The sequence below is a fragment of the Athene cunicularia genome (assembly GCF_003259725.1).
Source record: "Athene cunicularia isolate RWA chromosome 2 unlocalized genomic scaffold, athCun1 chr2_part1, whole genome shotgun sequence".
NCBI classification, from domain to species: domain Eukaryota; kingdom Metazoa; phylum Chordata; class Aves; order Strigiformes; family Strigidae; genus Athene; species Athene cunicularia.
This window is the reverse complement of record NW_020799095.1, coordinates 141,356,170-141,383,383: the sequence shown is the minus strand read 5'-3', so window position 1 is coordinate 141,383,383 and position 27,214 is coordinate 141,356,170. Positions and strand designations below refer to the sequence as shown.

Genomic DNA, 27,214 nt, shown 5'->3' with positions numbered 1-27,214 from the left:
GGCACTATCATAGCTGTAAGTTTTAAATCATTGTAATAAAAATTAGGTAAATGAGTATGTATAATCTCAAGGCCTATATTGTGAAATCCTGATTTTTCTTAGAGAAACTAGGCAGTTCCATGACCCAACAGGATGTGATATTAGATAGTAGGGATAATAAAGCCACTATGTAATGATGAATACACCCCGCCTTGAAATGAGTAGAATTTAAATAATGTCAGAAGTTATTGATTAACCTAGGGTTGGGTAGGATTTAGCTGCTCTAGTGAAAGTTGACTATTCCATCTGAATGCTGGTTTTCTTGAAGAGCAGAAGAGTTGCATCTTCCACACTCAGGCTAAGCAAAAATGGGCAGTTCACATGTAAGTAGTTATTTAATTTGGATTGTCAAGAATGCAACAATTTCCTGGTTTTATTTTTGTCCATTTTCACTTTAAATGACATTAATACAGCTGCGAATAGAATCTACTTTTAAGTGTGGGTGGGAAACTTGTATGTAACTGGTAACATAGCTTAATTGCAGAACGTGAATAATGAAACTATTACTGTAACACACAGGTTCTAAGTGTCTTAACGTACATTGTGGCTTAGTTAAAAAGCGCAGGACTTTTAATTTTGAGAAAAAGAAATTATGCATAGGATATCATGGGGAAACTAATTTTAGTTTAGCAAATTTGTATTGGAACATTCTGAACACTAAAGTAATTCCCCAAAGATGTATGAAAAACTTCCTGTCCCAAAGACCAACACTTTCAAAATTTGGCTAAGTTTATCACTGAGTAGTAGGGACAGAAGTAATCTCAAAGTGTGGTGCTCACAGAAGGGCCTGATTAAAATCTAAGTGTCAGGATTTACTACATTAAATTACTGTATAAGTTTTGACTGAGACATTTGGGTTTTTGATAATAAATATCTAAATCTGCATAAAGATATTTAACCTCGAAACAGCCCAATTGCCAAAATTTTGTGTGGTAATTGTGAATGATTAGTGCTTCTGAAAATTAAGCAACTTGTGCTGCAGAAGTTAGGAGGTTTTAGCTCCAGTTTTAAAACTGATGGATAAAAGGCAATATTTACTCAGCAGCACATTTCCCCTTGAATGCTGAAAACCTGCAGTTTTACGGTATGTATCAATAGAAGACAGCCTGTTTGCCGAGAGGCTAATGTTACATTAGTTTCTCTAAGATTTATGTTATTGTGTTGCCTAACTATATTTTTAATTCAAATTCAACGAGGTCTTGAGAGATGCTGAGCATGTGCTGCTTTTGGACCAGCTCTCCAGGACATTTTCTTTGCCAGACTGAGCAAGAGAGTCCATACCATTTGCACAAAGCTCCAGCTACTAAGCCAAGGAGCTTTTTGTCTTCCTATGAAAGGGTGGATGGTCCCACCCCCTCATCATTTTGTGGCCTAGCTGCTTGCATAAGGGGAGAGAAGTGAGCAGTCCAGCAGTCTATCTTTGCATAGGAAGCAAGACCAAGAAAGCTCCTGCTCAGCCCCGTGTGTCCACATAAGCACACATCATAGGGTTGTCAGCAGGCATCTCCCACGGGTCCTGCCCCCGGAGAGCCTTTCACTGGACACTGCACTGAATGCAATGCCGAGCAAACATATTCAATTTAGGTGTAAACTAGCCAGTTGGGGTCTATCTATGGAACAGAGATGACAGCACTGCATCTCAACCAGGTTTAGCAGTTGTGCAAGCTCCGTGCTGGACTAGGTAGCCTGGATAGAGGTGCAGTATGCTGGAGTTGGGCTGCAGGCTTCAGTGGGAAGAGGTGTGAGCATTTGTTAGAAGAGAATCTCATGATTCAGCCCATGACTCACCTGGGATTTGCACCATTATGTGTTTGTCCCTAGGAAATTACAGGTAATCTTGGAGAAATGCCTGCATCTGTATCAGAGAACCACTTCTGGAACAGCCTGAAAATAATCAGTTTGTACAGAGCTTTTGAGCTGCAGTTTGTTCTTTCTCCTAGTCTTGTATTTTGCAACCATAGGTTCACGAGTGTCTTATGTATTGTGTTTTTTAAACCTCCAGAGCAAGTCTTACAGATTCACAGAGGATATACGGAAACCAACCATAGGGACTACCAGTTTGTCAGCAGATGAGCCAGTAAGCACTTTTTTTATGAAGGATGAAAAGGGGCACTGTGGTGTTGCAGCACATATTGTTGTGGTTTGTGGTGGCTGTGGGAGCACTGCAGTGCACAAAGGCAGCTCCTCTTTCATGGTCAAGACTGGCACTGGAAAGCTGGGTAAAACTGGGATTTTTCTCATTCTCACTGAGTATTGCATCTTTCCAAAATTTTGTCTGCTTTGAAATTTCAGAAATTAAAATTTTTTGAATAGCCCAAATTTTTCTGGGAGAAATATGAAATTAATCATCTATGACAAATGAGGTATTATATTTGATTAAATGGATTTAGGTTTTAAAGCTTTTTTTAAAAAAATGCCATTATTGAATCAAGTTTTCACTGAAAGCTAAGCATTGTTCAAAAAAAAAGGTTCCATTACATGGAAGTTAAAATGGAACTTTTCAGCTATATCAAAAATGTCCTGTTTTAAAATTAAGCCTTCATCAAAATTGGTATCTTCCTGAACATGTTAATTTGAACAAAAGTAACACATTTTACTGAAAAAAATGCATTCGACAAAAAATTTCAAACCAGCTCTAAAGTGTACCTTTCTCTTGGAAACTGAGCTCTCTATTGAGAGCTGCACCTGATGCGACATTACAGCTCAGAATCTGCATATTTCCACACGCTTTTTGCTCTCTGAAGTTGATCCAGTCCCTTTTTCTACAATCAAAGTTTTTGACAGCACATCCTTAGATTTTAAGTCTCTATTTTCTGTTTGCAGTCTTGCATCAGCCTTATCTGTACTTCTGCTGTCTTCAAAATTACCACAAGTAGAATCAATCCACCTGAAAATCTGGGTAGCTGATTGCTGTCAGCAAGGTGCTTTGTGGACAGTTTGGGAGTAGCAGCAATAGTTCTGATGATATGATGGTTTGAAAAGTTTGACAGATTTTGATTTACGTGATATTGTGTAATTGTTTTTTAACCTTCTCTTTGTCAAGAATCTAACCTTCTGTCTGTCAGGAAGACTCTATTCTGTTGTTCTCTGTGATGTTTGTGGCTTGAATTAATCGGGGGGGTGGGCAAGTTTTTGTGTTTAATTTAAACCACTTTTTGAGATTCTCTGGGACACCTTTGAGTTTCATGTTCTCATTGTAAAGCAGCCCAGTTTCTGCCAGGGAGGACTCTATAATGTAACAAGGGGGTGGCAAGTTGTTGTGGGCCAAATGGTTTGAGAACTTGAAGGTAAAAAAAGTAAGTATAACCCAGAGAACATATCTGCCTGAGGAGTCCTCTTGGGATAAGCTCACAAACATCACAAGGGCCTCTGTGTTGCCTATGGACATTTCTATCAATGTAGAAATGTTTCCTTAGAACAAGTATTACTTACCACAGCGTGATTTTATTATCTCATCGCAAAGCTCCACAATTGCTATTTGTTGCTTCCCCAGGCAGACCAGTATTCAGTGACAGTTGATTCTTGTTCAGTCCCTGGCCATAAGCCCACAGTCAGCAGAAGACAGAAATACCTTCTTGTTCAGCTGCCCAACACTAGGGAAGAGCTTTGTTTCCATGGTCCCCTTTTATCCAAGATACTTGCTGTTCCTTTTAGGTCAGAGGCTGTCCTGTGAGTGCAGCTACGGTAGGGGTTAACAAGCATCTACCCATTAAAAATGTATGATGCACTTGTGTCAAAAAAAAAGAGAACCCATCTGAAAGATCGAAGGGTCATTACATTTATGTTTTACATAATGTAAACAGGACAAACAATTATGTTTTACCAAAAAAAAATAATCAAAAGCATCTGGACTCTCTAACATTCTTCTTTGTATAAAACATTTTTAGTATAATCTTCCAACTTGTGTTGTTACTATCCAGAAAAATTACTCTGCCTTTGTTGTTAACTATGACTACTGACTAAAGCAATGAACTGATTACTGGGTGAGTCAGCTGACCTGGGAGTATCTTGAGACTTCCTCCACCCTGTGAGGTGGAAAGGAGTTAGACACAGAAACCTCCAAGTTCAGTAGACACATTTGGTTTGTCGGACACTAAACATAAAATAGTAACAGCCCTTCTGTGTGTCTATGAATGTATCAACGATGTTTAGATAATGCATCATGCACAGTAATGTTTTAAAAACAATGCAGGGACCAACAGGAGAGGCACGTAATCTTGGGGCTTCCCTAATGGGATGCAACATCCTTCCAGTTGTCCTTTTAAATAATTCAGTTTTACAATACATGAGTCAGCATGGTGTTTCCAAAGATTGTGTCCGTGTTTTTCAGCCCTGCATAGGTATACTTAAATCATATTAGCTTTCATGCTGGCATACACAAGAATTTACTTCAGTTCCATCAATGTTAATTTAGCAAAACTCATCACAAGTCTTAGTTGAGGTAATGAGTGTAAGATTTTTAATAAGACATAAGAACACGATCTATCTCTCTATCAGTGTGCAAGTCAGAGATTTGGTATCTCAGCTTTAAAAATTGCAGAATATGCCAGTTTCTAATCATTTATTTTAGTTAACATTATCACTAATGGCCCAGCATACAAAATGTTTTCCAACCAGGAATTATGGTGAATAAAATAAAAGTAGGCACGCCCACTCCAGCATAACAGAGTAACTTGGAATTCTAGATATGTTCTAGGTAAATAAAACCATTTGTTTGCCATTTTTTCTGTGGCCTCCACTTGCAAGATAAGTCTTAAAAGGAAGTAAAGTGAGACATGACTCATGACTTAGCTGCAGACATGACATCTCTGGAGGTTTCAAGCATCCTTTCCTGCTCAAGCTTCAGCCACACCAGAGGAGTCAGGTCCCTGTGGGCCCTGTGTCACTTCAGACAGCCCCATGCAGGTGCCAGGTACTCTGGCACATCTCAAAGGTGTCTGTATTTAAGATGAATCGAGCCCTCTAGAAATAAAAGCTACAGTTTACAACTTTAGTATTCCCACTACATGGTCCTTTGCTAGCTAACTGATTTTAAACGCAATCTGCATTAAGAAGTTCCACCAGCCACAAGAGGGTTTGGACACATTAAAACAATGTAAAATTCAGCCATGAGACAACCCCCTCCAAAGATTTTTTCTCTTCATTGTGGACTTCTTTATCCTGGTGATGATCATGAATAAATTGAGTGGGTAAAAAATTAGCCATAAGTTATTATGAGATGATATATTAACAGATATTTAGAAACAGGAGGGATGTTGCATGAGAGATGTTTTTTTCAGTTTAAATAACTTTCAGAGCAGTTACCTTCACTGTTGCCACTTGTTTGTAATAGAAAAAAGTATTAGGATCTTGTCATCACTGTAGTTTTAGTCTCAGATGTAGAAAATAAGTTTATTTGCATCTCTCAGTTTGGAAAGAGTCACTGAGTCATTGCGAAGGCTGTTGAGTAATGATATCTAATCTATGTGACTTGCATATATTGTATTATCCAGTATAGAATTCATATAGAAATTGTTTTGTTCTTGATAAGAACCAACTGTCAGCAGCAAGCTAGCCTGACAGTACATGTTGCTGTCGTACAGCTGTTAGACCTAAAACAGCCGTAAGAATTTTGGAGAGTGACAGCCTGCCTGGCAGATGGTGCCTGGCATTTGGAGATGCTGATACCATTCTCTGAGCAGTCAAGGAGGCAGATGGCAATTTTCCAGTTACATATTGTGGTTGACTGAGAAAATTGCTCAAACAAACAAAAATGACAGGTAAGTTTTACAAAACAGTAGAGGAAGAAGCCTTGCAATCAAAAGGACAGATGTAGTTCTTAAGGTGGTGCTTGCCAATTGACACACATCAAAAAAAAAGGTGTTTTATCAACACCACATTTGTATTGCCATAGCTCAAACCCCGGTGCTTGCTGATACTGCCCCACTGCCAACATGCCACAGCTGTTTGCTTCTTTTGTTTTTAAATGTTAGCACCCATCTACTCTGACCTGTGTGCTAAAAGCCTTTACATTTCACATAAATTCCTACCTGAATAATTGAGCTCAATTATTTGAATTTCATTGGAGAAGAGCTTGCAGAAGAACATCTTTCTCTGATGCAAGGATGATAGGAGATGGTGAACCCCCCATCTGCTAATGGCCCAATATCCTCACCCCTGAACAGCCTTTCCCAGTTAGATGAGACACAACCCTGCCTACCAGTAATTGCCCTTTGTTTCTTTTGCTTCTCAGCTAGACCTCTGGTTTATGGTCTGGAGCTTTCTGAGCAAGTCACCCTTTTACCCGCCAGGAATATTTGCAGCCCCATGCCAGGCTGGCTGACACAGCCAGGAACAGAGCTGTGCCGGTGTCCCAGGGCCTTGCTGCCACAGAGGCAGTCACAGGTCGCCAGGCCCACATTGCCAGCTTGCCCCAGGGCTCTCGTCCATCCCATGGCAAAGCCAGAGGCTCCCGGTGGAGGGGCAATCCTCTCTCTGCCTGCCAGCTCTGAGAGCTCTCCCACCTACTGCTCTGGGGTACATGTCTCCAGGGTCTTTGCCATGGGTGAGGCTTGTCAGGCAGGTTGGATGCTACTGCTGACTTTGCTCCTCTCTTTTGATATTTATTCCAGTGCATTTTTAACTGACACAAGCAGGCAGATATATTTTCTATTAGGAATGCATAGGTTTAAAACAAGGTGACAATGTTATAAAAGAATAATATACCTTATATAGGGGTAGAAGGCTGTGATTATTCCTGTTATGCTCATACTGTCTGCTATGATAATTGAGCCAGCTCAAAAGGGCCTAAAGTATCATTAAGTATTGAAAAAAATATATATGACTGGAAATGTCTGTTCTAGCAAATCACACTATTGATGAAGTACAGACATAGCATCATGTTTTCAGTCTGTCTTTGGAAGTAGATGAGATCCAAAATGCAGCACAGCCTACTCCCGTGTTTGTTCTTGTGTTTTATTCTTAACACACAGAAATGCTTGGAAATGAGTGATGAGATTTGGGCTGTCACTAAGACTGTCCCTTTGGGTGGGAGTTCAGAGTTTTTTCTGCTATCAGGAGGTTATCCTGACAACATGTGGTATAGTAGAAGACTAAAACCACAAGATCTAAGACAATATGTGCTTTTTTTTTTCTTTCCTATCCAGTACTGTTAGTCTATTTTACATCAGATTCCAGTTGCATTACAGTTTGTTAAAGGTTTCTGCCAGGATAAATATTTAATCTTGAGTATGTGTGTGTTGATAAAAAATTAATCCTGTAGGTGCTGGTTTACCGAAAGCTGTCTTCTGTGATTATAGTATATTAGGTACAATTTAACTAATCAGATGAACACCCGACCTGTTGTTTATTATGCTAACAAGGGGACTAGATGGTTTGGGATATTTCTTGGTAGACAGAGAAAATAAATTTTCCTCTCTACACAAAAGAGGAATACAGAAAATCATAGAATTGGAAGGCACCTTGAGAAGTCAGCTCGCTTATCCATTGCCTACAGCAATATCAGCTCTGCCCAAATCAGTTCTGACATCTCTAACAGTGCTGAGCTGGAGGAGAACGGATTCATTTGTTGGAGATGAGGCTCCCTGAAGGTCTTGGAACGCCTAATTCAGTGACTGTGCATGGTGAGAACTGATAAATCTCAACAGGTTCCACAGTTTCCAATCTCTGATGGGTTTTCGATTGTTTGGGCTTGTCTGTTTTTCCGGCATTCCTGTGCTCAACTTTGGGACATTATCAACTGTTTGGCCCTTGGCTTCCTGAAGAAACAGGATACATGACACTGCAGTATGTATGTATCTGTTACCCTAGCTACAAATGAACTCACTGGACAATTTTTAGATTATTTTACCAGCAGGGTGTTAGTTTCAAAATTATTAGGTGCCTGTTATGTTTCTTGAAAATCTTGAGGAGAGACTGTATTAGAAATCCCCTGAACTAAAGACTGAGGCATGAGCTCAACCCTTATAAAACACCACACAGTGGTGTGAGAATCCACACAGTGATGGGCCATTATGCCTGTGCCCAGCTGTAGTAGGTAGTAGAGGCACCAAAATCAACCATATAGGAGATGTAAATCTCTGGGAAACCAGGCAGAGTGGTTTCTGGTGCTCACCTGCTTGGTAGAAAGGAATGCTCAGATTGTTGTATATAGAACTCATTTATGTTATTCTCTTTAAAACCTTGGTTTTCTCCAATATAGTTTTGTGAACTTAATTAAATATATGTGAAGAATAAGAAAACTGGTGAAATAGCTGTGGCATGATTTTTTTGCCTACTCCAGTAACCACTGGTGATGCCCTCAGGTATGTGAGACATCTGCACTGGGTTGACAGAGGCAGGCCCCACAGGAGACCACTCATTTCTGACAGGCAGCAGGCAGCTTACCCTGGGGCATCTCTAACAGCACCAGATACCTATTTTTAGACAACTGAATACTGCCCTAAATTTTATTCTAGACTCCACTCACATGCATGAGTCAGTGCTGTAAAGAGCACGGCTGGGTCAGTCTGCCCTTTCTATGTGCTGCCATTTTGAGATTTATCTTTTATTTCTGTTAAGCCAAAAAAAAAACAAAAAAAACCCCAAAAACCCAAAAACAAACCAGCAACCAAAGAGAAGCTTGAAATTAAACATCCACTAAATAAAGCACATAGAACAGACCTGTCAAAGACTTGGGTAGGCACTCAACGTCCCTGGATCAATCCAACCTTTTTTAGAGCTCTCCTCATAGCTATTAGACCTTCATCTCAACTGCTCTGGTCAGCAGCCACGTTTCTGCTGGCTTTTCCCAGCGATTTGCTTGTAAGGGTCTGCATCTGCATTTATCCATGTACATTATCAGCATCAATCTGTGTTGGAGCTGCAGCGTATCGAGCAGTCAGCAGCATCCCAAGCAGTTCTCTTTCTGTCGTTTTGACAGTACTCTTCCATAAACCTCTGTTCCTGAACATGGTTGTGGCATCTGCTTGAGATGATAGAAATGGAAAAATAGCTGTGATTGCTCAGCTGTATTATCAGTTATTTTCAGGTAGGGCACATTGTACAGGAAGCTACCTGGCATGCTTATGGTACTTTTTCTTGTGTTCTTGTCTACTGACAGATGAGCAATTAGTATCTGCTGCAAGCTTAATTGTCTTTAGCTCAAGGAAGGTATTAGATTTTTTTTTTCAGAAATGTCTGCAATGTATTGCAACTTCTCACCAGTTCTGGCTACCGATGCCTTGAATCCACCAGAGCTTGTATTTCCCCCCACATCTTTCTCGGTTTTGCTGACCTTTATGTTAAACTGTTTATTTGTGCACCATAAGGGCACCACATGCTGAAATATCAAGGAACACTTTCCAAATGCTTCTCTAAGCATTGCAGACCATCTTCAACTAGAAACTCATCTGACATCTTCTTACAGTCAAATGTAATTTACAGTAAGAAAAACTACCTGGTGTGCTTTACAACAAGGTAGAATTGTTAGTTTTAGACCAGTTATAATCAATCCAGTTTAGTAGAAATAAATTTGTGACAGTTCTACCCAAAATTGCAAGGGAAAATGTTGTCTGAAATATGCTGCTTGAGTGAGGCAAAAACTGTTCAAGCTAAGGAACACTGTTGGCAGAAAAAAACAAGTAGACATAGGCCATGAATACAGCTAAGCTGGAAGTGAAAAGAGGATTTCTAACCACCAGAACACTGGTTACACTAATTAATATAGAAGTATTAGTGAGAAATGTAGAAGAAAATTGAGTAACTGAGTAGATGGAACTGGACCAGTTGATGAAATCAAGTTCCCTTACATGCTATGTCCAGCTGCAAAATTTGTATGCAATCTGTCCACCGATATTTCAGACCACATCGTGCTATCACCAAAATTGCTATAACACTTGTAAATCATTAACCCCTCAAATCTAATCTAAGATCCTATGTTAAAGTGATTCTGCCCATATTAAAAAAAAAAACAACAACAACAACAACAACAAAAAAAAAAAAAAAAAAAAAATGTTATTAAACATCAATTTCTTTTGCCATTTATCCCTTGCAGGAAAATCCACCTGTTCAAATCTGCAGGGCAGGAGGCAGTACAGTTCTGAAACAGCTCTCCCTCTCCTGCATGGGAGGACTTCATCAGTAGGCAAGATCAAGGCTGGGACCCAGCGAGTTGTGAATTTTAACCAGGTCTTTCCAGGTGACTCAGGCGTTGGCCTTGACAGTCACTTACCCAGAGTATCAGATTTCCTATCTACAAAGTTCATGCTAGTATTACACACAGTACTATAAGAATTACATCCCCCAGGCACATAATTTAATGTTTTTCAGTGATTTATTTGAAGACAGAGGCTTTAACATAGCTGACTCAACAGATTCTTCTAGTGCTTTAAAGCAAACATGTCCTGAACATCATTAAGAAATAGGCTTTCCTTCCCTTCTGCATGATTTTCCCCTTGAAAAGAAATGTTTCTTTATTTATGTCTTTATGAATCCTCATAAATCCACAATGTTATTTCAGTTGCTGGTGCTACCATTTTCAACTGTTACACACACAGACACCAGCTACAATGACAAGTTGCACCTAGGAGTTAGAGACTCGCTAAAACCCGAGCATAACTGACCAGCCATCAAAGCCTAGGAGAGCAAACCACTCTCCCAGAGTCTTGTAATGACATTACCAGGACCGAGTGCATCTGTGATAGCTCTGGGGCAGTGAGAGCTGCAGAGGTGGCAGCATTAACATGATAAGGTTGATACCCACAGCCCAGCACTGCTGGTGGGTAAGGCAAAGTACAGCTCCTTGCTTTTGGGTGTTTGTATAGGTGTTTCTGTCCAGGCTGAATGACTCAAAAGCAGGACCCAATGCCAGACAAAGCCGTTTTCCTCTCACTTCTCAGCAGTGCATCTTCTGTCCCAGGTCAGGAGGATGTGAATGTGGAGCAATGGTTCTCAACTCATATTGTTGGAGTGAGTTTGGGGGCCTATGAATTAGAATAGCATGTGGATGCTGCGAAGTAGTCAAATCTATGCACTTGATATGTTAGCACTTTTCTCTCTGTTTTGTCCCTTTTATTGCTGATTTATCAGCTGCTTCCCTGGTCTTTACCCACGCAAAGAAGTGCCTTGCAAACTCCTCTAGAATAACTTCAATATTGGCTGCCTAACACAGACAGCAGGATCAGCCGTACGAGTGACATGAACATCTGACAAGCATACTAACACTATAGAGCCAAAATAATGATAGCTTAATGTCACCATCATTTACTCCATTCAGGTAATGCACCTGTTCCTACAAAAAGCTTTCTACATGGTGCAGGGGAGAGGCAGGGATACTGTCTCTCCAGCTTACAGTGTCCTTTGGGATTGTTCCAGGGTGCATGACAGAGATGCAAGAAGTAATTAGGAGTGCATTGCCCAACGCAGTGGTAGCTCTGACAATACTACCAATCATATGTTAAAGTATGGACTGAAGTGTTTGAAAACACTTTGCATGTTAAACTTGGTATTTATGGAGAGGGGAAAAGCATACTTGCACCACACACTGCCGTCAGTCGGGCACATTCAGTTGAACAGGCAGCAGAGCATCCTCCTGAATGCTACACCATGATGCTCAGTGCATCCACCACGCATCCAGGAGCCCCTGGACCACACCCCTTGTGTCAGCACTGTGCCTGTGTGATTTTTCCAGCAAAGAGGCCCAATGCACATGCAGCATTTGCATCCTGGGGCTGTATATCCAGAATAAACTGTGGTTGTATGGTGGGGTCCCATTATTCTGTTCCCCCAAGTTCATCACTTACTGAGTCTGGTTAGCTGTCACCATTTGTTTTGGTACAGAGAACAAAGGTGAATTTTATTCTCACAAGAATGAAAATGAGGGTGCAGCAATCAGAGAAGAAGAAATAAATTAGAGCTGTTTAATTTTTGAGGATGTTGTGCAAAAAGATGTATTTTGTACATGATTCCATCAAAGGAGAAGCACATACATCCTATCATAATAGAAAAATATAAATGAAATTAATTTTGGATAAAGACAGTGATCAGTGCATCTGTTTTCTAACTTAGTACTTTTTCCTTTCCTTTTTGGCAAAATTCCTAAGAAATTTGAAGACTGTTAAATAAAATATCACACTAGAAAATATTAGTTACTTATATGCATCTATTTCCACCTTGTTTGAAGGGTTTAGAAAAGCATGTGTGTGTGTCAGAGCATACAATAGGATACATGTTTACAAGCAACATTTGTGATAATGATGTAGCAATGAAAGTGTTACCTTGTGCTGTAGAGACCTAGAGAAATTATTGCATTGCTATTGTGCTACTAATTGTTTTTCTTTTAAAAATAACTTCCCATTTCAGTGAGATGGCTGCACTACAGCAGCTACCGTTAGCAGTAAGTTGTACCCTAGCTGCTAACTGCATTAGAAAAGCCAGGTACCTAAATGGCCTTCAGTCTATCACACTGATACATTGGTAAAGCAGTGTAGGGAGTGGATTTGAGTTTTCTCGTTGAGAAAAGACCCCTTGTCTTTTGACAGAGGACTCCTTTGTCCAGGGCTGTTGCTCTTCCATCTAGTAGATCACAGCCTTAAACTTTTGCAGAATACCAACAGACTTCCAGATTATATCTGTACTTGTAAATTAAACAGGTTGTTCTCAGGCCAGATGTGTGTGTGGCAAAGCATAGCCCACAGCCATACGGCTAAATTCTCTTTATCCCACAAAGCAGAATGATCTTGTGCCTAATGTCTTTCAGGAATCATCTCTGCCCTGTGCTACACCCAAAGACAAGGAGGTTAATCAGCCATTTAGGCTCTTCTACTCTTCACTAGGCTTGTGGGATTTTCCAGAGGGCTTAAAAGCAGACTGCCACACCCTGGGGTGTCATAACCCTTAATTTAAGGGAGAAAGGAGTGTTGTGCCCTGGGGTATCATAACCCTTAATTAACAGCAGTCGTGCCAGTGCTTGGCAGCCCTGCAAAGCGAGTAGCCTGATCCACATGTTGCTATTTGAATGGAAATGCCAAAGCACCTGCAGTGCCTGCTTTGACCCCCTGAATCCATGATGTACATATAGTTCTACTTGATTTAGGAGCCTAGGACATATTTCCCAGTATTATTTTAGAGATTAGGCATTTAAAAGATCTGATCCATGATATTACAGGGGTTGAAAATGTTGCTGACCTTGTGGTCTCAGAGACTTCTACCTTTGACTGAGAAACAGCAGAATAGAGGGTGTACAAGCATTTCAGGCCTTGTGATTCACAGCTTGTCAGATTAGTAGGAACAAGCATGGTTTTCTGTTTACATTGAACATGTCAGGCTGTAAACTGCTGCTGTGGCTGTGGACTTTGAGTTATTATCCCTGATAGATTTAGCTGAAGGTAACCACATGTACTATTTCGCCAAAATAAAAAACCCACCAGCTTTATCATGTTGTATATCTTCAATTATTTTGTTAGCATGAATGCATCAACACAAGAAAGGTTTGCAGGACCAGTTTTTATTCAGCTTATCGGGACTGTAAATTCCTAGTACTTAAAAACGTACTGTAGAGATGGGGTCTGGTTCTGTACGCATCAGGTAAGACATTCGTATTGACCTATTGTTAAAGTGGTACAAACAAACAATATTTGATCTTGCCCGAAGATTTTTAGTATGAAGTTATTACCTTTAAATTATTTGAATAAGCCTGAACTGGCAGAACAAAAATTATATACGATCAGCACTGTGTGTCATGTGGTGACAGCTATTTGTGGATCCATTCTAGGAGCCCTCGTGATAGATACAGTATTTTAGCAAAGCTTCAGGGTCTACCTGGTGTGAACAAAGATCAAGTAAGAACCTGGCCCAAACTGCTGTTATTCAGAGAATCTAATGCAAAATTCTTTCCCATGTATCTGTTGTGCCTGTTTTTCTAGTCAACCAATAAACGCCATCATCATGGTTTTGATGCAGACCGGGATGCCAAGAAAATACATAGTGCCTGCAAAGGAGCGGGTAAGAAAGCTCATGTTATTTATACAAAGGGCAATTCAATATTATGAAGAGCATATACATAAATTTAGGGCAAAACAACTGTTCCAACCATTTTCAGGTAATCTTTATGCTTTTTGTCACTTACTGATTCAAAGAACCTGCACACCCCTGAAGTTTTATATGGTTAAGATAAATGGGAAGCCGGCTTGTTCCTCAAAAACTGGTAAGATCTAGTTTGTTAATTGCTTGGCTCCAGGGGATTGGGATAAACATGATCTTTGCTCCCTGAGATAGGAACATCAGGCTGTCAAGACTGATATAACAGTCATGGGGTCCAGCTAGTCAGGTGAGATTAAGGTCATGGTTATATGTCTTTTCCCAGGCCTTCAAGGACCAGTAAAAAACATTGCCAACTCCACATGTTCATCAGAGCCCACTGCAGCTCCATCAGTTGAAAGGAATATATGATGCTCTCCATCTGCATCAGTGATTTTTAACCAAAAGTACTGGCTTCCACCATCTTCTAAGATAGTTTGAAGTTAGCTGGCTGACTCTGCCCTGGTGTGAATGAGGAATGCAGTGTTCATAGGATCCTCAGGTCCATGGAGGTGACAATGACCAGCAGAGGAAGAACATCCAGGCAGCACACAAGAACAATAAGTTACTAATTCACTCCAGACATTTGCACAGTAAACATATATTCAAGCATCTCTTCCTGGTATGGCACTGGCATTCAAAATCAGCTAGTAAGTCCTGAATTTTAGGAACTCTTCCTGTCCTGTGACTGAGCCCCCTCAAGGCAGTTCCACAGAGGACTCATCTACTGAGAGTTTAACCCTGCATTGTCAGATAGGAGTGCTCTTCCTTCTAAAATTGAACCATGCCTTATGCCTCAGTTCTAAGCAGGAACAACTGGACAAGATGCCCTAAACTTGTCCTGTATGTATCTGGTGGTGATATTCAGGAATGAAAACGCATCAGCTGCTGCTGAATGCCAATATCATTTTAACCATTTGTACTGGTAGTTCCTTGGAAACCCTTGTTGGTCCCTGTTTCTGAGAGCATGAGATGAGGCACAGCACAAAGTCCAGTCGATGGATGCAACAGATGAAAGAGCACAAGGAGACCATGGGGCAGTCTGCCAGTCTGACCTGCATTCATCAGCAGACCTGGGATACAGCTTGATGCCTTTGATCAGCCATCTAAACCCTTTATATGCTATGGGCATTTTGGCAGTGCCCGTCACATGCAGGGTCATAGGTCTTTCCTGATACACATTCTTCATTTCAATACTTGTCTTGAAGAAATAATGCTTGAGGCAGTCTGCTGGTCCTTAGATGGAAGAGTACCAGGACACATGAATTAATGCAATAGCTACTCTATTGTCTCTTTCAGACATCCAGGTATCATCACTGTGACCCTGTCCCTTTAGCCACAAATGTAACAAATGCCTTCCAGCAGCTTTGTTTAGTGCAAACATCTGTTTATATGGCTGAGGGCAAGAAAAGTACAAGAACAATGTCATTGCCTTTAGTAAGCTGCTTCCGTCCATTGCATAAGTTACAGCTCAAAGCTGCCCAAGGGCTTTCTGCTGGAGGGGACCTGCGTGTTCAGTTCCCCCACAGGTTCCTGGGGGATACCACTGCTGTGATGCCCATCACTGGGGCACCCCATGCTCCCACTTCACTTCTAATTACTTTTGCTAAGCAAAACAGCATCAGCAGAGGCTCAGACCATGAAGGCTGGTTCCTGCTCCTCTTCCTGACTCCATTTAGTGCAAAGCACTTGTACAGGCTATATATTCAGACTGTGGGTTAATGAAGCTGATTTAAACACATCCTCACCTACCCTGGCCTCTCACCCCACACCGTTCATTCTACTGTGCTGGCACAAGCATTCATGGTCTTATTGAACTGGATCTGATGGCTGATCTCTCAGGACTACTCAAAAGCCTTGTCAGCAAAAACATGTATGTCAGCCTATGGGCACTGGCATAACCCTGATTTTAGGAGTGGTGTCTGATAGTCTCAAACAGAAGACTCAATTTGCCTGATTAAGTATGAGCAGCACAAGATGCTGAACTTTTATTTTATTGTCTGAACATTGTAGATGACTACAGTTAAGTATATCCTCAAAAGAATCTTAGATGCTACACATCAACAATTACATCAATTGTTGCATTAACAAGGCCATCACCAGCAGAGATAAAGAAGTCATTATCCCACTCTACTCAGCACTTGTCAGGCCACACCTGGAGTACTGTGTTCAGTTTTGATTCCTGCTATACAAAAAAGATGTGGCCAGGCTGGAGAGGGTCCAGAGGAGGGCCACAAAGATGATCAAGGGACTGGGAAGCTTGTCTTATGAGGGAGGGCTGAGAAAAATGGATTTGTTCAGCCTTGAGAAGAGAAGGCTTAGGGGAGACCTTATCACCTCTTCAGTATTTAAAGGGTGACTACAAAGAAGTTGGAGACTCCCTTTTTACAAGGAGTCACATGGGAAAGATGAGGGGTAATGGGTACAAGTTACTCGCAGGAAGATTCCAATTGGACACAAGAGGAAAATTTTTCACAATGAGAACAATCAGCCACTGGAATAATCTCCCCAGGGAAGTGGTGGATTTCCCAACAATGGACACTTAAGATTCATCTGGACAGGGTGCTGGGCCACCCTGTCGAGACTGTGTTTTTGGCAAGAAAGGTTGGACCAGATGATCCTTGAGGTCCCTTCCAACCTGGTATTCTGTGATTCTATGAAATACTGAAGTTGGTAACAATGGGATATATGTATAACTTTTTTTTTTTTTCTATTTAGAGATCATATTTTCTTTCCTTTGCATTAGATTCCTGATTAAATAATTTCTATGCACAACTTCTTTTTCAGGAACCGATGAAAAGAAAATTATTGAAGTCTTGTCGAGTCGAACATCAGAGCAGAGACAACAAATAAAACAGAAGTACAAGGCTCTGTATAGCAAGGTATTTCAAAACGTCTCTCTGTTTCAAACCACTTGCCTGCTAAAAATATAGCCTGTAGGCCTCTCCTTTTGAAAATATCAAGGGCACAGTGGATTTAAGGACACCAGTTAGTTTCTGATTCAGCAATTTATTTTATCTCCTAAAATACCAGTTATATTTCCAATCTTGGGCCTCAGAGTCTTCTTGAAATCTACCTTAACCAGATCAGAAGCTTTTAATCAAAGTTAGGAGAGGTAGAAAATAATTCATAACTGAAATAAAAACTATTTCAGTTTGTGTTGATATTCGGCACATTCAGAAAAAAGAATTAATGTAAAAGGGATTTTTTAAGTCAAAATCCTTCTCAGACCAGATGCAAAGTCAGAAGAACTATTTGATCTTACATCAATATATTTTTGTTGACTTTAATAGATGTAGTATTGATTTCTTCCAGTGGTGAAGTAGAACATACATTGTAAAACTAAGAAGTCTCATAGGGCACTTGATTTCTGGAGGAGGAAATGTAAACTGCCTTAATGATTTTGCATGTAATAAAAATAAATCTTTCAATATATTATTTAGGTAAACAGCTGAATCCTGCAGAGCTTATTATTAAATTGGTATTTTCTTAAGGTCTGCTTGCTCATTAGTCATTAATCAATGTTAATGAGACAGGCGGCACTGAACCTGAAAACCTTCTGTATGTAAAACTTACAGCAAGCATGATAAAGATTTTCGTTACATAATTACTGTAGATTTAGTTCTATGAGGGTTCGTAAAAATAGGCATTAGAAATTATCAAATGCCGTGTGACAAACCATTTACATCAGCAGTAGCAACCCCTCTCGCTTGCCCAGGCAGCCTGAATCTCTCAGGAAGGGGCCACAAGTTGTACCATTTCACTCTCCTGCTGCTCTAGGAAGCAAGGTTCATGGTGCGCATGTTGAAACTTCTCCAACACCAGGTCAGCCACTGACTTGAATAGATTGAGTGTTCACTTGCGATTGTATAAAAGAGTATTTAAGAACAATAGATTTAGAGCTGGGCTTTTCATTTGTTGTTCTGAACTTGTCAAGTACTTCCCATACTACAGGAAATGTTAACTGCAGATAAAACTTCAAATAAATCATCAGCAGGCATCCTTCTCAGCGTACATACACTAGCTAGTTCTTCTCCAGTCTTACCAATTTTGAATTAAGTAGGTTGTATCAGAGAAGGTTGAGATTTTTTTTTTTGTGAAAAAAATGGTGATTATTTGTCACCAAAGCACTTTGTATTAATTTGTTGCTTTTTCCAGTATGTCAATTTTAACCAAAACTAGGAAGAGAAGTTTGGTAAATTTGATCCTTTCTGTTGCGTCTCTTCAAAGCAGGAAGTTTCTGCATTGTGTTTTCAGAGTAGTCTCCCATTAAGCTTTTAAAAACAGCAGTTTGCATTTATTTAAACAAGTAAGAATCAAAACTGGACCATCAGCTGGTATTTGAAGATGAGACAATCATTTAATTCAATCTGAAACAAAAATTTTTAGGGAATTTATTTTGCAAAAGAAGTCCATGTATTTAAGGGCTTTTTAATGTTTTTGTCCCTTTTTAGTACAAAAGCAGCTTTGAAATAATTAAATTCCCCAAAACAAATTAAGAACCCTCTAATCCCACCTCAGCTTTTGCGCTAACCCTTCTGACTGTATCTTCAGGATTTGGAAGAGGTCCTGAAAGGAGACCTGAGTGGGAATTTCGAAAAGGCTGTGCTGGCTCTGCTGGACCTGCCCTGTGAGTATGAGGCCCGAGAGCTTCAGAAGGCGATGAAGGGCGCTGGGACAGATGAGTCGCTGCTGATTGAGATTCTCTGCACACGGAACAATAAGGTTGGGACACCATGTGTGACCTTCCTTAGGTAGCAGGGCAAAGAGCTCACCAAGAGCACCCCAGCAAGATGAGGAGGAGGGATCATACCAGGTTCCATGGCTGAAATACCTGTTGTCACTGGCTGCAGCAGTAATGTTGCCACATTGGGGCTGAAACACTTGTAGGACTTGAGAGCAATAACATTCAAATTCCTTCCTTTGTCCTACTCATCTCCCATGGATAGCACAGAGCAACACTGATGATAGAGAAATCCCTGGGTGCCTGTTAAAGACAGCTTTGGCACTGTTCTGACTGTTCAGAGGTGGCTCCTGCCAGGTACGGGAATGTGATCCCCTTCAAAAAGCCCTTCAGTTTACTCCTCATCATGGTTTAACCCCAGCTGGCAAGTAAGCACCATCCAGCCACTTGCTCACTCCCCCCACCCAGTGGGATGGGTGAGAAATTGGGATAAAAATGTAAAACTCAGGTTGAGATAAAGACAGTTTAATAGGACAGAAAAGGAATAATATAATATAATATAATATAATATAATAATAATAATAATTATTATTATTATTATTATTATTATTTAAAAATTAGGACATACAAAACAAGTAATGCACAATGCAATTGCTCACCACTTGCCAACCAATGCCCCAAGCAGCAATCTGCCCGTCCCAGCCGACTCCTCCCCAGTTTATATACTGGGCATTATGTCATATGGTGTGGCATATACCTTTGGCCAGTTTGGGTCAGCTGTCCTGACTGTGTCCCCTCCCAAATTCCTGTGCGCCTTGAGCCTTCTTTCTGGCAGAGCATGAAAAGCTGAAAAATCCTTGACTGACTATAAACACTCCTTAGCAACAACTAAAATATCAGTGTGTTATCAACATTCTCATAGTAAATCCAAAACACAACACTATGCCAGCTACTAGGAAGAAAATTAACTCTATCCCAAATGAAAGCAGGACTCACCTAAACACAAGGTAACCAGAGGGAAGCCTGCACAGGTCGGGCATCCCTTGAAATGCTGTCCTGAACTGGGCTGGGTTTAAGCCGTGTCCCTGCGCTGCAGTGAGTCCCACCATGAGCAGGGAATAGGAATCTCGCTTCTCCCGCACCTGTGCCCGCTACACCTCATGCAACATGGGCATGGTACTGACTTGCTTGTTTATTTATGAATTAATTACATGTATTTGTATTAATTGATTATTTTGTTGGTTCTGAATATTTTTCCTTATTTATTTATTTGCTTTATTTACCTAGGAAATTGTAAACATAAAGGAGGCATACAAACAGCGTAAGTAGCATTGTCTTTCAAACTCCTTCTTTTAAAGCCTTTATCATTGGGTGAACCCTCACAGATTTTTTTTCTCCATAGTCTTTGATAGGGATCTAGAGTCTGATGTTAAAAGTGACACAAGTGGCTCTCTACAGAAGATATTAGTCACTGTGCTAGAGGTAAGGCTGAGGGCTTTCTTCTTATACAGCTACTTGACAGAGATATTTCCTTTTCTCTATCCTGTCTACCCTGACTAATCATAATAAGAATTAGCTGGTATTTCTAATAATGTAATTATAGTAAGCAAAAGGCATTCTTCAGTATAAGAGCCTTCTATATCTGTAGCTTTTTAATGTACAAAATTTTAATTTATAAAATCAGAAGTAATATTATAAAACGGCATTGTTTTATTATTATTTGTACCGTGGTAATGGCTAGAATACCCATTCAAGGTCATGGCTACATTTTGCTGAATTCTGCCCCAAATCAGCAAAATCTGATTTCCATCTCAGCTGAGGATTTTACAATTCAGATAGATACAGAACCTGTAAGAAAGAGATTGCTGTTACGTTAATCTTACATTCACCAAGAAAGCATATTTTCCATTAGAACACACTTTATTTTAAACCACACTTTATTTTAAACATGAAATAAAAAAAAACAAAACCTTCATAAAGACAGTATAACTAAGAGTAGGATCTGAGTGCCCCATTACTAGGCATTTGTCAGCAGATGGCAGCAAAACTATAACCAAAATATCTGTGAGGGCCACAAAGCTGACAATCTTCCCTTCCACTTTGAAATGTAACCAGCATTTGGTCTGCTGGTTTTTACGGTCATGTCCTTTTCTCCAGGCAAGCCGAGATGAGACCCAACAGGTCAATGCAGAGCTCGCTGAGCAAGATGCTACAGATTTGTATAAAGTAAGTGCAATTGTGGAAAATCCCCATTTTCCCTGAGCTGCACTGCAAGGGCTGCTTCAGCAGTGACTAAACACACCAAGCACAGGGGCGATGGCAGTGTAAGGAGATGAGCAAGGATGGCTTGTCTCTACGGTGGAGAAACAGCTGCTTTACAAAAATAACATGTAATCTTTAAGGCAGGAGAAGGCCGCTGGGGAACAGAGGAGCTGGCTTTCAATGTGGTCTTAGCAAAGAGAAGCTATAGTCAGCTGAGAGCTACATTTCAAGTCTACGAAAAGGTGAGTTATTCACTTCTGTGATGTGTATAGGGCCTGAAATGTAGTTTGCAGACTCTACAATGACATGTAGAGCAGGTGTTCCGTTATTTGTCATTTTAAAACTTCTTGACTGCTTTAAGTATCTTGGAAAATATTTTTATGCAACTGGAGCCTGATCTTATGGAAATAGGGGATAAAAGCTGTATCTTCTGCCAGTGAAGAACCTCTTCCCCTTCATAACCTACACAACATCCAGCCAAATAAATATCACAATGTTTCCTTGCTACAGCTGCATGACAGTGGGTGTCCCCACTCCTGCAGGAGGACCAGCAAGGGGACAGGTTCACAAACTCCTGCCCTGAAGCAGGGTTTTGCTTTTCTGGACTTTGCCTCTCCTTCTCCAAAGAGCCTCGCAAGGTCTCCCCTCCTCATCCCCCTGCTTCACACACTCATATTGGCTGGGCAGAGGCACATCTCCAGCCTCTTCCTCTCTGCCCACACTGGGCAGACAGCCTGTGCAGATACTGTGCTGCTCTCTCCTCTGTCTCCAAACATAAGGCAAAGCAGGCAGCAGGATCCCAGCTGTCTGGTACTTCTCCCTGTGTCACCCTCCAGGGATATTTCACTCATGCCCGGGCCTGGAGATGACTTCCACTGAGACCTCTTGCCTGAAAATGACCTCAGAAAGTCAAAGCAATGGGAGATCCAAGGTCCTTCTGCTGGCAGAGAAGTGGAAGCTAAGCAGTGACATTTATTCTCAGGAGAGGGTCACCCCTCCAGTCTCTGGCTCACAGTCCTGAACTTCCCTAGGATGACTCTGAGTTTATCAGAAAACTGTAACCCTAGGCACTGAAGATGAAAAAAAATTCAGTGTCAGCATAATAAAGAACCCATAGTTGGAAAAATGTTTGCAGCTCAATCCAAGTTTTGGTTTCTTGCTGGCAGGAGAACAAACCTGGTCACTAACTGATACTCTCTCCCTTGGAGTGGCTCAAACCCTGGGGGTACTGTTAAATGTTCCGATAGCCAAGCTACCTTGGCTTTTCGATTCCTAAAGCCAAGCAGATCAGGTTGCCCAAACCAATCTACCACATCCTGCCTGGCTGTACTTGAAATAGAAGTGGGCCAACATTAGAGCAATGCAAGTCCTCCTCTGCAGTTGGAAAGATAAATAGGGCAAGATCTAAACCAGGTTGGGAATTTGAAGGAGTCTAAATCCTCAGAAGGTACCCCTTGCTGCCTTGTATGCATGGTCTCCCAGCTCTGACCTAAAAGTTCACTGGAATCTACAACTATGCAGGGCCATTCTGATAGGCAAAACAGAGGAAAATAAAAGCCTTTGAGGTTCACAAAGTTCACAAAAGTCAGGATAAACTCTGTTTTGAAGTGGCAGTCTGTTTTTCCCCTTTCCTACAGAATAATACAAAAACTTGGGAACAACTGCAGTGCTTGTAAACTTTCCCTGGGAAGCCAAAGACAATAAGTAACTTCATAGACCTGGTAAAGCTCCAAAAATTATCTTATTTGTGTGGGAGCCATCCAGAGCCTTTGATAGAGGGGTTAGAGGACACTCAAACAGTTTCTCTTGACTAGGGGTCATTCAAGAAGAAGCTGCAGCTCCTTTGTCCTAGAAGCCCTCAGATACATGTGACTGCTTGCTGTAGGTTATCCATCTCTTAACTGTTGTGCCTTACCTGGCTGCATAGAACTTCCTCTCTTGGTGCCAGTGAGCCCTTACACCAGAGAAGAACTTCATTTGCCCTTGAATTAATTGGGAAGACTCTAAAGGATCTGAATCTGCCTTTTGCCATTGGATCCTAAATTTGATGGTGGTTTTATGGCAGTGGGATGACATGTACAAACAGCAGCTATTATGTGTCCTCTTTGTTGTCCTTTCAGGTGTGTGGGAAGGACATAGAAGAATCCATTAAAAGTGAAACATCTGGAGATCTGGAGAAGGCTTATCTCACTCTTGGTAAAAAAAAAAAAAAAAAGTGTCAAGAGCTTTCTAATTCTTGCCATCTGATGTTGGTTGTTAGGGGTCTGTGTACAGCCTGGTGTGACAGCCATCAAGATAGACCTAAACTGAACTGACATATCTGCCAGGAAAAGAAGAGACAGTTTTTTGTAGTGATTTGGACCCACTGGTTTTAGAAATGAAACTTGTCAGACACAGCTTCTCTCCACACAGCTAAATTATTTGCCCTCTTAACACAGGGTGGCTACCTCCATTCTGCCCCTGAGGCTATAGCAATTGATAACTTCCAGCAGATGCCTGGGCATCATTTGCTAGCCAGCCACCACAAAAATGTACAAAGTCCTCGACAGCAATTTAGCACTGGGGATGACTGTGACTAGTATTTAAGACTGTGCCCTGGCTCTGATTAGCTTACCGGTATTGCTGTTATCCATCTGGATCTGGGCTCTCCCAAATCTTGCTCCTGTGACCTGCAGTGAGCAGCCACGCCAAGAATAGATGGGCAAGAGGAACTCCAGAGGGGCCAAATGCTCGTTCTCATTCATTCCATTTTCACTGTGGAACAGCAGAGTACTCAGTGCTGATCATCGCACTGTGTAACACACTTTCCCTATGGAGAAATATACATCTCCATTCAGATTCCAACACTTCTCCTTGCATACTGATAGGGTACCAGTCACAGAAAGCTCTACCAGCTCACATGTCTGAGCATAAACCTTAGAGAGTTTCCATTATTTCTTTCCTATTTATTTCCTTCTCCTTGAATATGTATCATGAGGTGTAAATATACAAGTATAATGAAGCCTCTTACTGTTTTCTCTAGTCAGCTGTGCCAAAGACTGCCCAGGTTACTTTGCTACACTTCTACACAAGTCGATGAAAGGAGGTGGGACTGACGAAGAGACCTTGATTCGCATCCTTGTGACCAGGTCTGAGGTAGGGTACCCTGCTTCACACCAGCGCTGGGAGAAATACAAAAGTAAAGGGTATGGAGAGAGTCCTAGCAGATCATGTGCTCTGTCAACCCATTCAGCCCAGTGACATCAGTGGTCACACTCTGCTTTTGTACCTAGGCACACGATTTCAAGTGGAGTCCACTGTACCTGGTTAAAACTAACCCATGGGGAGGTCTGGCCCCAATAGGATGTGTAAAAGTAAATTCCTAGTTAAGTAATGATAAAGCAGCAGTTTCTAAATTGAGAATTGCTTATAAACATATGTTGCCAATTCTCTCTGATTCCAGCTGGGAAAAACAGATGGGGAGGAGGGATGAAAAATAAGAACCAAAGGACATAATTGTCATTTTAAAAAGCACAGAACTACACAAGACATTTGAGATCTTAAACACAGCCTTTAAGTCTTCCTTCCTTGTAAGCTGTGTAGGTTGTAACCTCAGGGCTGTTTCAGTCTTGACATAGAGGAGGAGTCATTCACAGGGACAAGGAGAGTATATTTCTCAATGATCAGCAGCCTGTGAGAAATTAGACTCCAGGGTAGTCTCTCTGTTAAGTCATGGTCCACTCAGACCAAAGATCAGATGCGTGCTGTGGGTGCCTTTTCACAGGAAAGCTCGGGATAAGGTATTTAATTCTCTCTCTGACCCCACTCCCAGTAACCAGAAAATTACTTCTGTGAGTAGAACAAAACTCTCCTTTAGCCATACTCCCAGAAGTGCCTCTTTCCCTTCTTGCCACCATGGAGTGGCCTTAGGAGTTCACAGCAACATGTGCAAGTTTGTCCAGTACCAAGGCTGTGCCTGCACGGCACCACTGAGCACTGGGCAGAGATGCCCCCACCTGCCCCAGCACAGCTCTCCACACAGGCCCGTACCCCTCTTCACAGCTAGCATCCCCTCACCATACCATCTGACATGGGCTTACCTCAAACCCAAATGTTAGACTGAAAGTTCTCCAAGATTTTTAGACCTCCTGCTTTCTCCTCTCTTCCTCCCAGTGGGTGCAGTGGTCCCTGGATCAGACTCCAGGGGTCCTGGTAGGAGCAGGGCACATTACTCAAAGCACATCCCACTCTTCTAAAGAGGCTCTCGGTGTCTCCTCAGAGTGACCTGCCAGCAATAAAGGAGAAGTTCCAGCAAATGTACAAGAAGTCGCTAGCTGAAGCTGTCCGATCGGATACCTCTGGGGACTTCAGAAAGTTGCTGCTGGCTCTTTTGCACTAAAAAGCCATCAAGAATGAGTAGGCATGCTGAGCAGCCACCTCTTGATTAGTTTCCAAAATACTATCCAAAAAATGTGGCATTAGCACAAAGAAAAAAAATCCAATTTATTTTCTTTCCAGCTGGGAAATGCGTTGCCAAGTAATGCTGGACGTGAGGTTTATGTTATGGCTATCTTGCCAAATGTCCTTAAGCAATAAAGACATGTTAGAAAAACTAAATCTAAATTGACCTCTTTGTGTTTGCATATGTGGAGGAATCTTCTGTCGTTGTTTCTTCTGGGTAGATTTTCTGTCTTTCTTGTTCTGAAGATTATCTATGTTCTTTCCCCAATTTGATGGGTGCCATATCATGCTGTTACAGTCCTGCCAAGAGATAATGGATAGTGATGTCTTCCCAGCCCATTATCACGGCTCTTTAAACAACCTGAGGGCTGTGAATTAATGATTTAAGTCAGGCCCTGATTAAAATCCTGTTATCAACAGGGAAGGTCAGAGTGATTTCCCTGTCTGTGAGTTGCCCTCTCAGCATAGTCATCTCCCAAATCATCCAATAAATGGGATAAGGACTTGCAGTCCCCATCAGGACTATGTCCTGGGATATGGTGCAAGGAGCATTGCTGGGGAAGAGATGGGGCTTTGTGAGGTAGATCTGTCAGGCAGGGAAATGCTGCTTCCCACAAAGGCAGATGTGAGCCTCAGGACAGCTGCATGGTCTCCATCCTCGGAGGTTTCCAAGATCTGGCTGGATAAAACCCTGAGCAGCCTGGTCTGATCTCATGGCTCACTCTGCTTTGAGCAGGAGGTTGAACTAGAGACCACTGGAGGTGCCTTCCTCCCTGAATTACCCTGAAATCCTATAATCGTATGAGAGAAGATATAAGTGAAAAGTAACATGACAGAGACTGACAAATAAGGAGAGAGAAGAGTCTGGGTCAAGGAGATGGGCTTGTGTTTCTTTGCGTCTAGCCTCTTCCCGTTTTTGAGTACCACTCTGCAAGGGGAAGGATCTTTCAGACCTAGATCCTCAAGAGGTATGATGGCTGATGGCATCTAATTCCCATTGAAAATAGTATTTCTGAAGCACTGGTCCAGTTTCTCCCTGATTGTATCAGTGTCACAGCAGTATTACCTGGCTGTCTAGTTATAGTCTGTAAAAATGGTGCAAAATAAATGGAAGATGGGAAAGATGGAGGGCTTTTAAGAATGATGATCTGTATGTCACACAGGTGTAACAGGGTGTTCCAGCATTTTAGAGGCCTGATCTATCTTTGGCAACATTTCTAGCAACCTAAAAATATCAGGGGCAGATCCTGAACCTGAAATGAACCATCTGGTTCCAAATTTGCCTTTATCAAAGGCATTTTAATGTTCAGACCCAGAAAGAGCAGAGCAGCACAGGATCTGCCTATCTTCTTGTTGCTGTTGCTATGGGGTTCCTGTAACCAGAGACTATAGAAAGGATAGATGAATAATCAACTTAGGTGTCCAGTGTTCCTGGTGATATTTTATCCTCTGGAGGTCACACTGTATGTTCAGTCCAAGATAAGCTGGCAGGTACCCATTCTGAAATGATGTAGTTTGAAGAAAAAGCCAGCGGGTGTCTGAAATGCACATGAAGGAACTGGTTTAGGCAAAGGATTTGTTTAAAAATATTCCAACAAAAGTGCCCAAAGCTATATGAGTGGTTTCTGCGAAACCTCTAGAAACTCAGCACACTTTAAACCCAGCTATGACCTTATTTAATGTGAAGCACATAACTTTGGCAGCCAAATTTATTTTTGCCTGAAGACTGTTTTA

The 27,214-nt window shown here is 41.3% G+C and overlaps 1 protein-coding gene across 2 annotated transcripts; it reads left to right on the top strand.

Annotated features, from left to right (window-relative positions):
• The first annotated feature begins 303 nt into the window (after positions 1 to 303).
• Positions 304 to 25,635, top strand: ANXA13 (annexin A13). 2 transcript variants are annotated; one of them, XM_026842568.1, is made up of 12 exons: positions 348 to 362; positions 2,042 to 2,116; positions 13,941 to 14,019; positions 16,882 to 16,976; positions 18,649 to 18,819; positions 20,066 to 20,099; positions 20,181 to 20,260; positions 20,936 to 21,004; positions 21,181 to 21,282; positions 23,161 to 23,236; positions 24,063 to 24,175; positions 25,299 to 25,580. In XM_026842568.1, exons 1-12 carry the CDS (start codon positions 348 to 350, stop codon positions 25,416 to 25,418), a joined length of 1,029 nt encoding a protein of 342 aa, XP_026698369.1. In that variant the 3' UTR covers positions 25,419 to 25,580. The 2 variants fall into 2 exon arrangements, with proteins under 2 accessions (XP_026698370.1, XP_026698369.1); XM_026842569.1 differs by lacking the exon at positions 2,042 to 2,116 and having other exon boundaries at positions 304 to 362; positions 25,299 to 25,635.
• Positions 25,636 to 27,214: the final 1,579 nt, after the last annotated feature.